This window comes from Mus pahari, chromosome 12 (assembly GCF_900095145.1).
Source record: "Mus pahari chromosome 12, PAHARI_EIJ_v1.1, whole genome shotgun sequence".
In the NCBI taxonomy this organism is placed as follows: domain Eukaryota; kingdom Metazoa; phylum Chordata; class Mammalia; order Rodentia; family Muridae; genus Mus; species Mus pahari.
This window is the reverse complement of record NC_034601.1, coordinates 53,426,555-53,441,554: the sequence shown is the minus strand read 5'-3', so window position 1 is coordinate 53,441,554 and position 15,000 is coordinate 53,426,555. Positions and strand designations below refer to the sequence as shown.

Here is a 15,000-nt window from a genome sequence, read left to right as displayed (position 1 = left end):
AAGAAAGAAAGAAAGAAAGAAAGAAAGAAAGAAAGAAAGAAAGAAAGAAAGAAAGAAAGAGAAAGGAAAGAAAAGAAAAAAGAAATCCATTATTAGCAGTATAAATGATCATTTTAGGTTGAGAGTTTTAAGAAAGACTTTATACAAGTTTACATATTATGATAACAGAAATTATAAATATTCATCACATCATATAAAAGCTGAAATATCCTTAAACTTGTTTTCTTCTAAGCTAACCTTTATTTAAATCAGTTGTTCTCAATGTGTGGGTTATGACCCTTTGTGGGGGATTTAGAGGGTCAAATGACCCTTTCACAGAAGTCATCTAAGACCACCAGAAAACACAGAAACATTATCATTTATAACAGTAGCAAAATTAGTTATGAAGTAGCTATGAAAATAATTGTATGTTTGGAGATCATCTAACACAGGAACTTTTTTAAAGGGTCAAAGCATTAGGAAGTTTAAGAACCATTTGATGTAGACTGTTTTACATAACTCTGGTGTTTCTCCACACATTTCTTAGATAATAAAATGCAATGAACCAATTTTGAGGAAATGCTAGAGCAATATATATAAAACTTTTGTGCCAGGAGTGGTAGGGTCAGAAGACTCACATTTGAACACTGAATTTGGTTTTATTTGATATCATGTGGGATTTTCTATATTGTGCAGAGATAGTCTGAAAGAGACAGCTATGCTTACAAATAATTTTCATTTAAAAAATAAAACTTAAAATAAAATTAAAGTGATAGCATACCCAGCCTCTGAGGAGTGAGGAAGTGCAGAGACTGTGGGACCAGGTGCTTTTGGAGGAGGAAGAGGAAGAGGAGGAGGAGGAGGAGGAGGAGGAGGAGGAGGAGGAAAAAATAAGAGAGTGTTGTATGGGTCTCAGGCATTTTACCTGAGCAATGGGCATTTATTCTTTCAAAGTATAATGAGGAAATCCAAGTGGAAGCAAAAGAATGTTTGTGAGAAGAGACTCTATTTATAAATATTATTAGTAATAGGGTAGCAGAGCTAGAGTTAGTTTTGCTGTGTAGGTTGTTTTCATCCTGAGCTTGAAAACTGTCACCGTAGGCCAGAAACCTCGCTCTGTCATTTTAAAGTTCAGTCTGGAGGCTGAGGATGAGCGCTATCTTCTATCCAATGAGTTATTTGTTTTTCTCGAAGACAAAAAATCAACATAAGGAAAGCCCTACGAGTTTTCGAGACAAATGTCTCTAAATGCGTTATTGCTGCCATGATATGTTTTCTCGGTGTCATATAATATTTGTACAATTTATAAACGATAACAAAGCAATCAGGCCACATTCAGAAAAGCCCAGTGACACATAATTTAGTTGAATCTGAGGATTAGAATTAATTGTCTCTCTTTGTTCCACGTTCTAAATCTTAGTAAATGATTCAGTACATGTCATTACAGCTTAATATTTGCATGAAATCACAGTTTAGCTGGCATAATTTAACAGCAATTAAAAAGCTATTTAATCACCATGCAAATTGGTTGTGAGGACCCTTGAGTAAGAAGGGTGTCCCAATTTTTTGAAAATATTTAACATATGTCTAAGCAGATAGTTATATACTTGTGGACACCCATAACATAATTGATAAAATTTCCTAGTTGTAGAGATATAAATGAATAACAATCCATATTATCAATTATGAATAAGAGAAGAATCAGCAATATAAATGTGTCACAATGAGGCATTTTTAGGGTGATGAATTTTTCTCCCTCATGCGTAAGTTTAGGAGGAAAGTAAAATGCACATTTGATCCTGGGTTTATTTATAATTTCCTCCACCTTTTCTTGTCTGAAGGCATACATATATAAAAGCCCANAAACACAAAATGACATAAAGTAGGATATTCAGTAACGGAAAGAACCCAGATGTCCCTCAATAGAGGAATGGATACAGAAACTGTGGTACATTTACACAATGGAGTACTACTCAGCTTTTAAAAACAATGAATTTATGAAATTCTTGGGCAAATGGATGTATCTGGAGGATATCATCCTTAGTGAGGTAACCCAATCACAAAAGAAGTCACTAGNTATGCACNCACNGATAAGNGGATATTAGNCNAGAAACTTAGAATACCCAAGATACATNTTGCAAAACACANNAAAACCAAGAAGGATGACCATCGTGTGGATACTTCATTCCTCCTTAGAATAAGGAACAAAATACCCATGAAAGGATATAGGTACAGAGACAAAATTTAGAGCTAAGATGAAAGGATGGACTATCCAGAGACTACCCCATCCGGNAATCCATCCCATCATCAGCCACCAAACCCAGATACTAATGCACATGCCAGCAAGATTCTGCTGAAAGGACCCGGATATAGCGGCCACTTGTGAGGCTATGCCAGTGCCTGGCAAACACAGAAGTGGATGCTCACAGTCAGCTATTGGATGGAACACAGGGCCCCCAATGGAGGAGCTAGAGAAAGTACCCAAGGAGCTGTAGGAGGCTGCAACCCTGTAGGTGCAACAAAAATATGAACTAACCAGTACCCCCTGAGCTCGAGTCTCTAGCTGCATATGTAGCAGAAGGTGGCCTAATTAGCCATCATTGGGAAGAGAGGCCCCTTGGTCTGGTAAACTTTATATGACCCAGCACAGGGGAAGGCCAGGGCCAAGTAGTGGGAGTGGGTGGGTAGGGAAGCAGGGGCAGGGGTGGGGTATAGGGAACTTTTGGGATAGCATTTGAAATGTAAATAAAGAAAATAATAATAAATTAAAAAAATAAAAAAAAATAAAATGTGCTTTAAGCAAAAAAAAAAAAAAAAAGATATTCAGCAACCTTTAATAAAAATTCCCAATTCCTTTCTAGGTCTAGCTTTACACAATAGGAATAGACACAAGAAATTGTCTAGCTGTTATAGGTAATGTAGCTATCATGAGTTATCTATAGTGCTCCATGCTGCCCCTTGCAAGTCACTTCATGGATTCTCTAACTGCCTTCTAATCCAGGTGGCTCCATGTCTGTTCCATGTTTGTTTGTTTGTAAGATTTTTTTTTTCTTGACTAAAACTACATACTCCTGACCCCTAATATTCTCATCACTCTGACCATGTTTCTTATCACTGCTAATGCTTTCTTATGATGTTACCAAGAGTTAAGTTCTTTCTGATGGTTTCCACCTCAGCTCATGCCCTTTAAGATTCTAAAAATGTAATTTTTTATCATTTAAATCTGCTAATCTACATGTGATTTTTGTTTTTTTGTTGTTGTTTGTTTTTTGGGTTTGTTTGTTTGTTTTCTTTGTTTTTCGTTTTTTGTTTCTCATCCACTGAAAGTCAACTGCAATGATGCAGGAATAATATCTACCACATCTATCAGAGTGTCAGTCACATAGTAGCCACTAAAAAAAAAAGAAGCATTCATTTAATGAATACATGAACATAAGTTGATATTCAAAAGATGTCTACATCACAATTTGAACATCTGCCCTAAAAGATTATTGAAGAATTCCAACGTACTGAGCAGTTTCTCTTGAAAAAGAAAATTTCAGAATTCTTTAGATTTCTTCAAATGAAAAATTCTAAATTGTCTGGAAAATGTGGGTTGTTCCAGCATTTATATAATGAGCTATTTTTCATCTATTTTATAAACAATATTCTTATGGTATTTTTATATACCATAAGAATTTTTATATGGACAGTATCTCATGAATTCTATGACACTAAGATATCCCTTAACACAGAGTCTGGCCCTAATGAGACAGACCTTCAGTTCATATTTTATCAGTGAATGAAGAATAGCTGAGATAGGAGAAACTCACATGAGTAAAAAAGATGTGTGGCATAATTTTACAAGACGATGTCATGAAAAGCTGCTGAGTACTATGTAGTGTGCTATGCATAGAAAACCAAAAAGAAGTTGACCACATACATCATGAGAGAAGCCCAACTTAGGTGTCCTTGATGACAATGAAGATAGAATTGGCTAAGACTTCTTTAGGGATGTTTAGGGAACTATAGACTCTGATTTTCATTTCTATTCTATTTCCAAATTGTCTGCTCATTCAAAATTAATGAAAATATATTTCCAACAGCTGGAAAATATATTCTGTGTATTTGACCAAAAAATGAATAGATTTATTTTCTTCTACACAATAATGAGAATACAAATTCTGAATGCTGAACACAATGTAATGAGTACATATACCACAGTTGGTTTCAAATTATGAAAATGGTAAGATAATTAATAAATGTATTAGAAGGTACATCTCATAATTTACAATTTCCATCTATTACATATTTTACATCAAACAAACTTTAATAGTGACCTTTGGAAATATATGGACTTTGATATTAAATGTTGAATATGGACTTTGATATTAAAAATTAAGAAATGTACTGTATTCACCATTAAAGATTCCTCCTTAAGCTTCATCAGATATTTAAACAGGTTCTTTATAGTTCCTATAAGAAAATGACTACCAATTAATATTAAAAATCAGCAGCATGTACTTTGGAAAGTTTCTATGTTGCACCACCATCTTTCATTGTTCTATACAAATACAACTTGTTTTCTAATTGCTTTTCTCTAGGACCACCTTCAGCTCCTAGAAATGTGGCTTTTAATATCAATGAAACAGCCCTTATTTTGGAATGGAGCCCACCCAGTGACACAGGAGGGAGAAAAGATCTCACATACAGTGTCATCTGTAAGAAATGTGGCTTAGACACTAGCCAGTGTGAGGACTGTGGTGGAGGACTCCGCTTCATCCCAAGACACACTGGACTAATCAACAATTCTGTGGTAGTACTTGACTTTGTGTCTCACGTCAATTATACCTTTGAAATAGAGGCCATGAATGGAGTTTCTGAGTTAAGCATCTCTCCCAAGCCATTCACAGCTATTACAGTGACCACAGATCAAGATGGTAAGTACCATTGCTATTCTCTCAAAATTGCCTCGCAGTTCTCTTTTATGTGTAACATGTGTGGTATAGCTTAGTTTAATTTAATTTGGTTTACTTGAAATATTCATACAATAGAAAAACTTTCAATTCTAAAGCTGAAAAAAAAAAAAAAGAAAACAACACGATTTCTTTGCTTTCATGATGAAAAAAAGAGGTTTTGTTTTTGGTGATGGTGGTCATTGTTGTTGTAGCTGTTTTGGTTTGATTTGGTTTGGTTGTTTTGTATTTTTTTTATCCTAAGCAGTATGGCTGGTAAGATAAAATGCTTCTCTGTAATGAGTGTTTGTATTTTTAATATAACCAGATACCTATATTTCTTAATAAGTGCATATTTAATTTTGCCAGTAAAAGGTAGCTATAAATAAAATGTTGCTAAATGCGCTGAAATTCAATCAGCCCACTTATGTTTGCCATCCATTTTACATGTCAAATAAAACAAATAGCAACAAGCTATTATAATTATAATTAATCTGTATTTTTAAAAGTTGCAGCTAATGTGTTTAGCAATGATATTATACCCCTTAAAAGAAAACACAGCTACACTAACAGAGGTAAGTGTACACACCTACATACACACATATAGTCAAATACTATTGTTCATGTGATGTTATGAAAACAATTTAAACTGATATAAAATGTGATAAATTGAGTTAAATATATTATTAAATGATTACAAAATTTTTTTATGTAGTCAGGCATAAACACTCATGACTTTTAAAGTATATGCTGTCTTTACTTCACCTCCAGCATAATTATATTACAGAATGTGATAAGGAAAAGATACAAAGTCTTAAAATATCTCTTAAGAAGCAATCACAAATGCTATAGATATACAGTAGACTGCTTTACAACTGAAAGCTTTAGCAAACACACATGCCACAAAATTACAAAAGAGAAAGCCAGCATTCTAGGCATCCTGTATTTTGTGACTTACACAGCCATTTCCCTTTCACAGTGCTATAGGCTGGAAGTTAATAGAAAGACTGCTTCCACCTTGAAATGGTTTGTAAGTCTTTCAAAATGGCAAACTTTTTCCATGTCTCCATATGATCTTTCAGTCTTGTATCCGGTCCCCTAAAATTCTCTTTGTGAATGGGTGTCAGTTATTGAATTATGACCACCATTTTAACCTTAGGTTTCCTTAATAACTCATTAAAGACTTACTGCCAAATATGTCATGCTACTGGGAACTCAAGGGTAGATTTCATCTATTGAGTAAAGAATAATAGAATAATTCAGCTCATGACATAAGTATTTATGTTACTTAGTATAAACTAAAACTTTATAAGAATACTAACCAAAACTTAGTATTCTTTAAAATAAAATGATGGGGAATGTATATATAGTTTTGTGGCTAATGGCCTTTGATGCTTTTCCAGAAAACACACACACACACACGCACACATGCACATGCATGCACATATACACACACACATACACACAAACACACATGCACACACATGCATGCGTGCACATACACACACACACACACACACACACACACACACACACACACACGAGCATGAAAGGAAAGAATCATGTTTCTGTTTCCCATCACCCATGTTAGGAGTTTGACAACAAAATTGAGCTCTGGCTTCAGTTAGTCCAGTGCTTGCTTCTGTTCTCTAGCTGTACTTGAGCACCCATGGCAGGAACTGATGAAAACTAACACATAGTAAAATAAGTCATAAAAGAAACAAAGCATACTGATTGTATTGGAACGCTAGCCAACATTAAATAGGATTAAACTATTGCTACATACATCTTGGAAGGCTCTCGAGGACATGATGTTAATTTTCCAAAGCAATCCCAAAAGAATCTGTATGATATGATTCTACCATATAACACCCTTGAAATAAAGATTGGGGGAAATGTTAGGGTAATAAATTTGGGGGAGTGATGTAGCTTGTGATGCATAGCAAGAAAAAGGCCCATGATCATCAATTAATCAATCAATCAATCAATCACTAGCCCCTGATATTATACCTTTAATGAACAGTCTCACTTAAAAAGTATAAAACAATTTTATTATTATGTCTCAGTGATAGAGAAGTAGAATGAACTTCTATAATCTTAGAATCAAATATACTGGATTATACTATAGATGTAATAAATTACACACATACACATACACACACACAGTGTGCATACACTGTCAACTCCATTTATCTTATCGTGCTATATGTATTCAAGCAGGATGCCCCAGGGTTATCCAAGGGAAGGGAGGAGTGATGGGGGAAGAACTCTGTGAGCTGGTACAAGGAGAGGGAGCAACAATTAAGAAGAGGAAAATAGGGGCTGGTGAGATGGCTCAGTGGGTAAGAGCATCCGACTGCTCTTCCAAAGGTCTGCAGTTCAAATCCCAGCAACCACATGGTGGCTCATAACCATCTGTAACAAGATCTGACGCCCTCTTCTGGACAGCTACAGTGTACTTACATGTAATAAATAAATAAATCTTTAAAAAAAAAACAAAAAAGAGGAAAACATTCTTATACCTATAAATATGTCGCAATAAAACTTTAAATTTCTACTAAAAGTAATAAATATAAAAATTTAATTACTGTGAAATACTACATAAATTGTCCTTCTGATAAACTCTAGATCTGGCTCTAATAAATAAAGTCAAGGCAAATATTATTGTCCAAACCTTTATGTTTATCCACAATTTTCTCCTTCATTAAGAAAATAGCGACACATCAAATAATTTGCTTGATGGTTGTTCATATGGGATTCCTGCTTACTCCTTTTCTTTATCTCCTTTGGTAGGAGGAGAAACTTGTTGAATGTGACATCAATAACAAGGACATTATAATCTTCTGTTTCTCTGCACTAGCTGACTATTTCCAAGGCTTCTGTTGTTTCATTCTAAGATTTAAAAAGTTTATTCAGTCTACTTTTCTATCACAGAGACATAATATAAATTGTTTTCCACCTTTTAAGTAAGATAATTTATTAAAAGTATAACACCAGAGGCTGGGGAAATGACTCAGCAGTTGAGACCACTCAATGCTCTTTCAACGGAACAGGGTTTAGGTAAAGATTCCAAAGTGGGAGGATTACAACTTTATAACATGTGATCTGACTCCTTCTGGACCTTTAGGGTACCTGTACACAAGTGGTATAATTAAATTTATATAAATACACACATAAACTTAAAATTAAATAATTTTTTAAAGTTTAATTATATATGTAGATATATGAATATAATAAACATTAAATAATAAGTAGTATCCATATATTGAGATTATATTTTGTAGAATCATATCACTAATCAGTTCTCACAATTCATCTTTATTGAAGAATATTAAGAAAACATTATCAATAATCAATAATCAAAAATACTGGCATATATATGCTTAGTAAAATTTCACATTCAGCTTTACATTTGAGAATCTATTCCTTTGTCATTATTTGAAGTCATACCTTCTTGGTTGTCCTCTCTCTGTATAACTGAAGTTCTCTGATGCACAAGTCTTTAAGAATCACCTACATGAAATTACAAATGCTCTAGGGAATGGACAAGTGTAAAATAACATAATCTGTGGGTCTATGGTCAGTACTTCTGTGTTCAACTCAAATGTGTCAACACTATTGTTAACACTAATTTAAAAGAGTTCATAGAAATTAGTGTACTAACAGAGCCAAAGTTTGGAGCTGAGATGAAAGGATGGACCAACCAGAGACTGCCGCACCCAGAGATCCATCCCATAATCAGCCACTAAACACAGACACTATTGCATACGCCAGCAAGATTTTGCTGAAAGGACTCTAATATAGCTGTCTCTTGTGAGGCTATGACAGTGCCTGGCAAACACAGAAGTGGATGCTCACAGTCACCTATTGGATGGAACACAGGGACCCTAATGGAGGAGCTAGAGAAAGTACCCAAGGAGCTGAAGGAGTCTACAACCCTATAGGTGGAACACCAATATGAACTAACCAGTACCCCAAGAGCTCGTGTCTCTAGCTGCATATGTAGCAGAAGATGGCCTAGTCAGCCATCATTGGCAAAAGCGGCCTCTTGGTCTTGCAAACTTTATATGACCCAGTACAGGGGAACGCCAGGGCCAAGAAGTGGGAGTGGGTGGGTAACACCAAAATCATACTAGGAATAAGAAAGTCGAAAATAATGCTGTTTATGTGAACATTTTTGTATGATATGGAAAATAAATTCTGTAAACCAAGACTATAAATATTTGAACCATAAAACTATATTAAAATTTACCATAGCTTATCTGATACAAAATAACCATTTTTTCATATTTAAGAATTATTAAGGAAACCGCTTAAATGTTTACTGTTGCTTATAATTAAACTTTTTGAAAAGGTCTTCCTAAAGCAGTTGGAAGTGGCACACACCTTTAATCCCAGCACATGGAAGGCAGAAGCAAGCATATGGTCAGCTTGGTCTACGGAAGGCGTTCCAGGAAAGATAGGGCTACACAGAGAGAAAAAAATACAAAATAAAACAAAAAAGTAAGGTCTCTCCAAATCCCTCAAAATTAACTACAGTTATGAAAACACTTCTTGGATATTTTGCTTTTAGATGAATAAATAAATTGTAAAGCAATTATAAAGGAATCTAGCAATTCCTTGTTTTAAAAACTTGCAAAATATCTTTTAATTTTTTAAATAAAAATTACTGTAAAACATTTTTTTAAAGATTTATTTATTTATTATATGTAAGTACACTGTAGCTGCTTTCAGACACTTCAGAAGAGGGCGTCAGATCTTGTTTCGGATGGCTATGAGCCACCATGTGGTTGCTGGGATTTGAACTCCAGTCCTTTGGAAGAGCAGTCAGGTGCTCTTACCCACTGAGCCATCTCACCAGCCCCTACTGTAAAACATTTTAATACAACATATTTTGAGAATATTATTTCCCTTCCCAATGACTCTCATATCCTCCCATTCCTCACTAACCATAAAACCCCATTACTTTCTCATTCTTAATGACAAAAAGAAAACCAAAATCAAAAATTCATGATCCATGAGGTCTGATTTGTGTTGGTCAGCTACTTGTGTGTCTAAGCCCTGCAATGGAGTGTGGAGTGTGGATACACTGTATCCCTGATGAAAATGATGTTCTACTTCGGAGCAGCCATGGATTGTAACTGGCTGCTAAGTTATAAGTGGGAATTTGTGCCTACTTCTCTTCTTCATGCTGGAATTTTGTCTGCTTTGAACTTACACTGGCCTTGTACGTGCTGTTCCTGTGTCTGGAGGACGCCATTGCCGTCTTAGAGCAGTGGTCCTCAACCTTCCTAATGCTGAGACACAGTCCCTTATGTTATGGTGACAACCATAACATTACTACCTCATAGCTGTAATTTTGCTAGTCGTGATTTGTAATGTAAATCTGATATGTAGGTTATGTGATGTGTGACTCACAAAGACGTCTTGACTCGTAGGTTGAGAATCACTGCCTTAGAGTCAGCCACCATCTCTGGCTTTTACACTGTTTTGGCTTCTTCTACATAGATTCCTAAACCTAGGGGGGAAGGGTTTAATAGAGACATCCTATTTAAGGCCAACTGCTCAAAAGTCTTCCATTCTTTACACATCACCCAGCTGTGTATCTCTGTGTTAATTATCATTTAATGCAAGAAGAACCTCCACCTATGAAAGCTGAACAAGGCTTTGGTCTCTCGGTATATCAATATGTCATTGGATTCATTTTATTGCTATCTTCTTTTTTAATTATTTTCTTCATTTACATTTCAAATGCTATGTTCTTTTAACAGAGTAATAATGGTATGTCTTTCTTCAGGACCCATGAAATATGTAGTCTCAAGTTCTTAGCTTTAGACATAGTCAGATATGGGTTTGATATTCTGGATAAGGCCAAATCTTAATTAATTAGTGTGGCCAATCAATGAGAGGTATACATGTAACTTTTTTTCATACTTTGCTTACTTAAATGTACCATAAATGTGTTTCATTCTGGAAGCAAAACAAGAAACCAACACCAAAGAGAATTATTTTAATTTTCAATTCATGGTAAAATCAATCAATCAATCAATTAATCAGTAAAATGTACAAATCAATACAAAATATTTTTAGATAGAAATTAACAAAGTATTCATCATTGACAGTCAAGAAAAAGCAAATGGTGTTTATGTAAACCCTGACATGTGCAAAGCACGTTCAATGTGCTCCATTACCTCTGCTGATGTTGACAAAGGAACGTTAGGTCAATTATTATCAGAGGCAAGTTGTCAAGTTCTTTACCTTCTCAGAATGTATGTTAAATAACCCCATCGCCACTGCTGAATGACAAGTATAGTCTGCAGTCTGCCTCAGGCTCATCCTTTCATTGTGAATTTCGCATCTTTGCTCTGGCAGCTGTAATTAATTGAACTGGCTCTGAAATAGATTTAAATCTACAAAACACACCTATGTGTTTTAAAACCTGAGGTGTTCCCTTTTATTTATAGTATAGTTCACTGAAGTTCACCACCTATTTAAAATATCAACCTCACTGCCTTGTTGGAGAATGGAATTGGGCCCACACTGAGCATCACGCCTTATGCTCACACTTTAACATCCTTTATACCTTGATATCTTTTCACCCTCATTGTTTAAAACTTCTCTGTAAGACTGGTACAATTCTATTCCAACAAGAACAGAAAAATCAAAGTTTTAAGTATTTCCTAACAGTACATTAGCTAGTATAAGGAAAACCATGACCTGACCAGCATTGCTGTAGGCTGTATTTTTCATGTTCGTATAGCCTAAGCAAATGTCTAGAGTCTAAAGCTACAGACATCTTGTATCAAAGCGTAAAATTTTCCTGTCTCCTCAGGAAAAGTATTGCTCTCTGGAAAAGTGCACTGGATGTTTTATTTTACTGAAGATAACTGAAATGTCAGTCTAATTTATCATTAAGTTATAGCCCTGCCAACGGTTACATTATATTACAATCTGTAATTGTAAAGTTTATTTTTACTCTTGCAAAACATCACATTGTTTCCAAGCTTAATGGTTTTTAATGTCAAGCATCTTTTGAGTAATTGATACAGAAAGAGACTTCTGACCTTATAAATTAATTTCCTGCGAAATAGTCAGTGACTCAGCTCCTAGTCACCAGTATAGACAGTAGGCCATTCGTCCTGAATAGTTATGAACACAATGACACATGCTATAATTTCACTGGATCAGGATTGTTCATTTTTTAATAATATTTTATTTTTAAAATTTTCATACAAATGTACAATATTGTCTACTACCTATTATGTCCCTTCTACCTCCACCCTGGATACAACCACCTGTCTCTCTCTAACTTTATATTCCCTTTTTGTCTCCTTTGTGTTATTATTATAACTATAACTATTCCCTTGAGCCCACTGGCACTAGCCATATGGAAAGGACTGCAGAAGTAGCCACTAGAACATGATACCCTACTAGTAATAACATTTCCCCCAAGAAAAGGAACTGTTCTTTTCAATTTGCGTGCTCTGCAGTTCAAGAGTTAGAGCACTAATCTTGCAGTTTTTTAAAATAATATTTTCCCATCTATATAATAAATACTATTGAAAGACAAAAATGGTGTGTTATTATGCATAAAATGAACCATCCTATAACTAACTATTACAACTGTAGTAGTAAATGCAGAAGATGGTGTGAGTTAGTCTTTCATTCATACATTTCATCAATGGGAAAATATTTATTTCTTAGTTATTTCATCCAGGTGATCTGTGTCCTAGGACTGTAATAATACAAGTACACAGTGAAATTCAATGTGTCTTTGCTGGCATAGTCATTATGATACTCCCTGTGAAGGAGAATTGAGCAAACTGAGCATTCTGGAAGAAATGGTTGGGCAGAGAAGCTAAAAAGCCTATCTTGACATGTGAAACTTGGGTATCTTGTGAATCTAAGAGAAATTTCTGTGAATATATAAAAGACTATGTCAGAGAATGGTCACTTAAAGGGCAAAGTCTTAAATTCAAGCTGAGTGTCTAGAAAGTAACTAGAAAATACTATTGCGTGTTCATTCCTTGGCAAATGCCTAATTTCACCTGCATTAATTCCCTCAGCGGTGTACCTACTGACTTTGCAACAAATGTTATTTATAATCAACAGCAAACTAGCTTCTAATAAAGGTATCCTTTCTTCTCCTCTTAAGGAAACATGTTAATTCTTCACTTTATTGCAAGCTCTTGGCTTTTAGGGTTATCAACTATTTCTGCTTTTGCATACTTGTAAGAAAAATAACTATAAAATCTTTCTAATTTAAAATAATAAGACCACCTAGCCGTTTTGATTCCTTTATTCCTCTGTTAGTAATTTTCATTGCGTTTGTATAAACAGATTGAAAAACAGTAAAGATTAGTTAGCCAAATGCATTGAGTCCTATGAAAATGATCCATGGTAATAGATGGCAAACTAAATTGAAAATCAGTGAATAGGATTCTAGTATGAATTTTCTTTAACACCCACATGATATAAAATACTGCTATAGCCTAGGAAAGTTACTAGCAATGTCAATGAAAATCTTAGTTCAAAAAGTAAAAGTCACCTTGATTGTATAACTAAACTATCTACAAAATTGATTGATTTTGAAAACCAATTCATCTCTGATTATTGTTGATTACTGTGCTTTAATGTTTAATTTTCTGAAATATTTGAGGTGATACTTTGAAATATTTTGAGGTAAATAATCATAATATTGAAAGCACATTAATTTATTCAATATTCCATATATACATTTTCAATGTAAATATTAGCCTTAACAAATAATATATGTGTAATATTCCTTGACTTGTCATATATCCTTCAATTATATCATTTAAAGGCCAATTACTGATCTTTTAATCAACATAAAATTGCATATAGCATCTTAAGTTCAAATAGTTTTTCTGCTACATATTCATCAGCATTTCCTTATGATTCTGAAGCAATCAGTACCAGTTATGTAGTCTCTACTGCACAGTGAATAAACCCAAAACTAACAAACAAACAAACAAACAAACAAAGCATTGTACCCTTTGCTTACAAAGCAAGGACAAAGGGCCATAAAGCAATGAAACTTTAATGCTCCTTGTCTCTTGTTATTTTTCTCCTGTTTTATCATAGGGCTTCTACTATACAGATAATGAAACCCTACATACAAATGGTAAAACTTCACATTATTAGCGTGAAGTTTAAAATTCACCTCTATATTGATCAATCCAGTTTTAGATGCAAGTATAAGAATTTTAATTTACATATAAAAATCATAGAAATTGTACAATTCATTTTTCTACAATCACCTTAACCACTATGAGTGTCTCGGGGAATTTGAGCTAAGAAATACAAACCATATAAGGTTAGAAGGCAGAATAAGAGAATTTCTCTAGGTCTTAAATCCACCCTAAGGGTATCACAAAGTTACTGGCACAGGATGAATGAAGCAACGCCATAGTTCAGTGAAATAAGGCTGTCTCAGAATGCCAGCTTCATTTCCAATACACAGTGGACCTCTGCTGCTCTAGTAGTCTGAGAACCCCATCTTGGAAACTGTAATTAATTTGTAAACGATTAAGTGAGTGTGTTAGGTACTTTCTGTTGCTGTGATAAATTCCTTGACCAAGGCAACTTACAAAAGTAAGTGTTTAATTAGGTTTACAGTTTCAGAGGGAAGGTTAGAAGCAATAATGGCAGAACAAAGGCATTACAAAAAAGAAATAACTGAGCTCAGAAGGCAGAGAGAGTGCACTGAGAGTGATGGAAGTCATTTGATCACTATGTCCAATCTCAGCAACACCTTCTGACACGTGGACATACCTCTAAATCCCTCCAAAATACCCACCAACTGTAGTTCAAAGTTTCAAATACCATACATTTACGTGGGGTAATCTCATTCAAACCAACTCTAAGAAATCTGTTTTTACTAAAATACAGTATCTACAAGGAGTTTAAGGAATGATATTCTCCACCTCTTCCTCTCTTCCTCTTCTTTTTCTTTTTCTTCTTCTTCTTCTTCTTCTTCTTCTTCTTCTTCTTCTTCTTCTTCTTCTTCTTCTTCTTCTTCTTCTTCTTCTTCTTCTCCTTCTTCTCCTGGATCTATTTAAAGACT

At 34.6% G+C, this 15,000-nt stretch overlaps 1 protein-coding gene across 3 annotated transcripts in view; it reads left to right on the top strand.

Annotated features, from left to right (window-relative positions):
- The window catches only part of Epha6 (EPH receptor A6), an 858,253-nt gene that overhangs the window by 354,064 nt on the left and 489,189 nt on the right, over positions 1-15,000 (top strand). For all 3 annotated transcript variants that reach the window (XM_021209922.2, XM_029544433.1, XM_021209921.2), the window contains one exon: positions 4,563-4,898. In XM_021209922.2, coding sequence (XP_021065581.1) covers positions 4,563-4,898 — 336 coding nt within the window. The remainder of the gene's footprint in view (positions 1-4,562; positions 4,899-15,000) is intronic.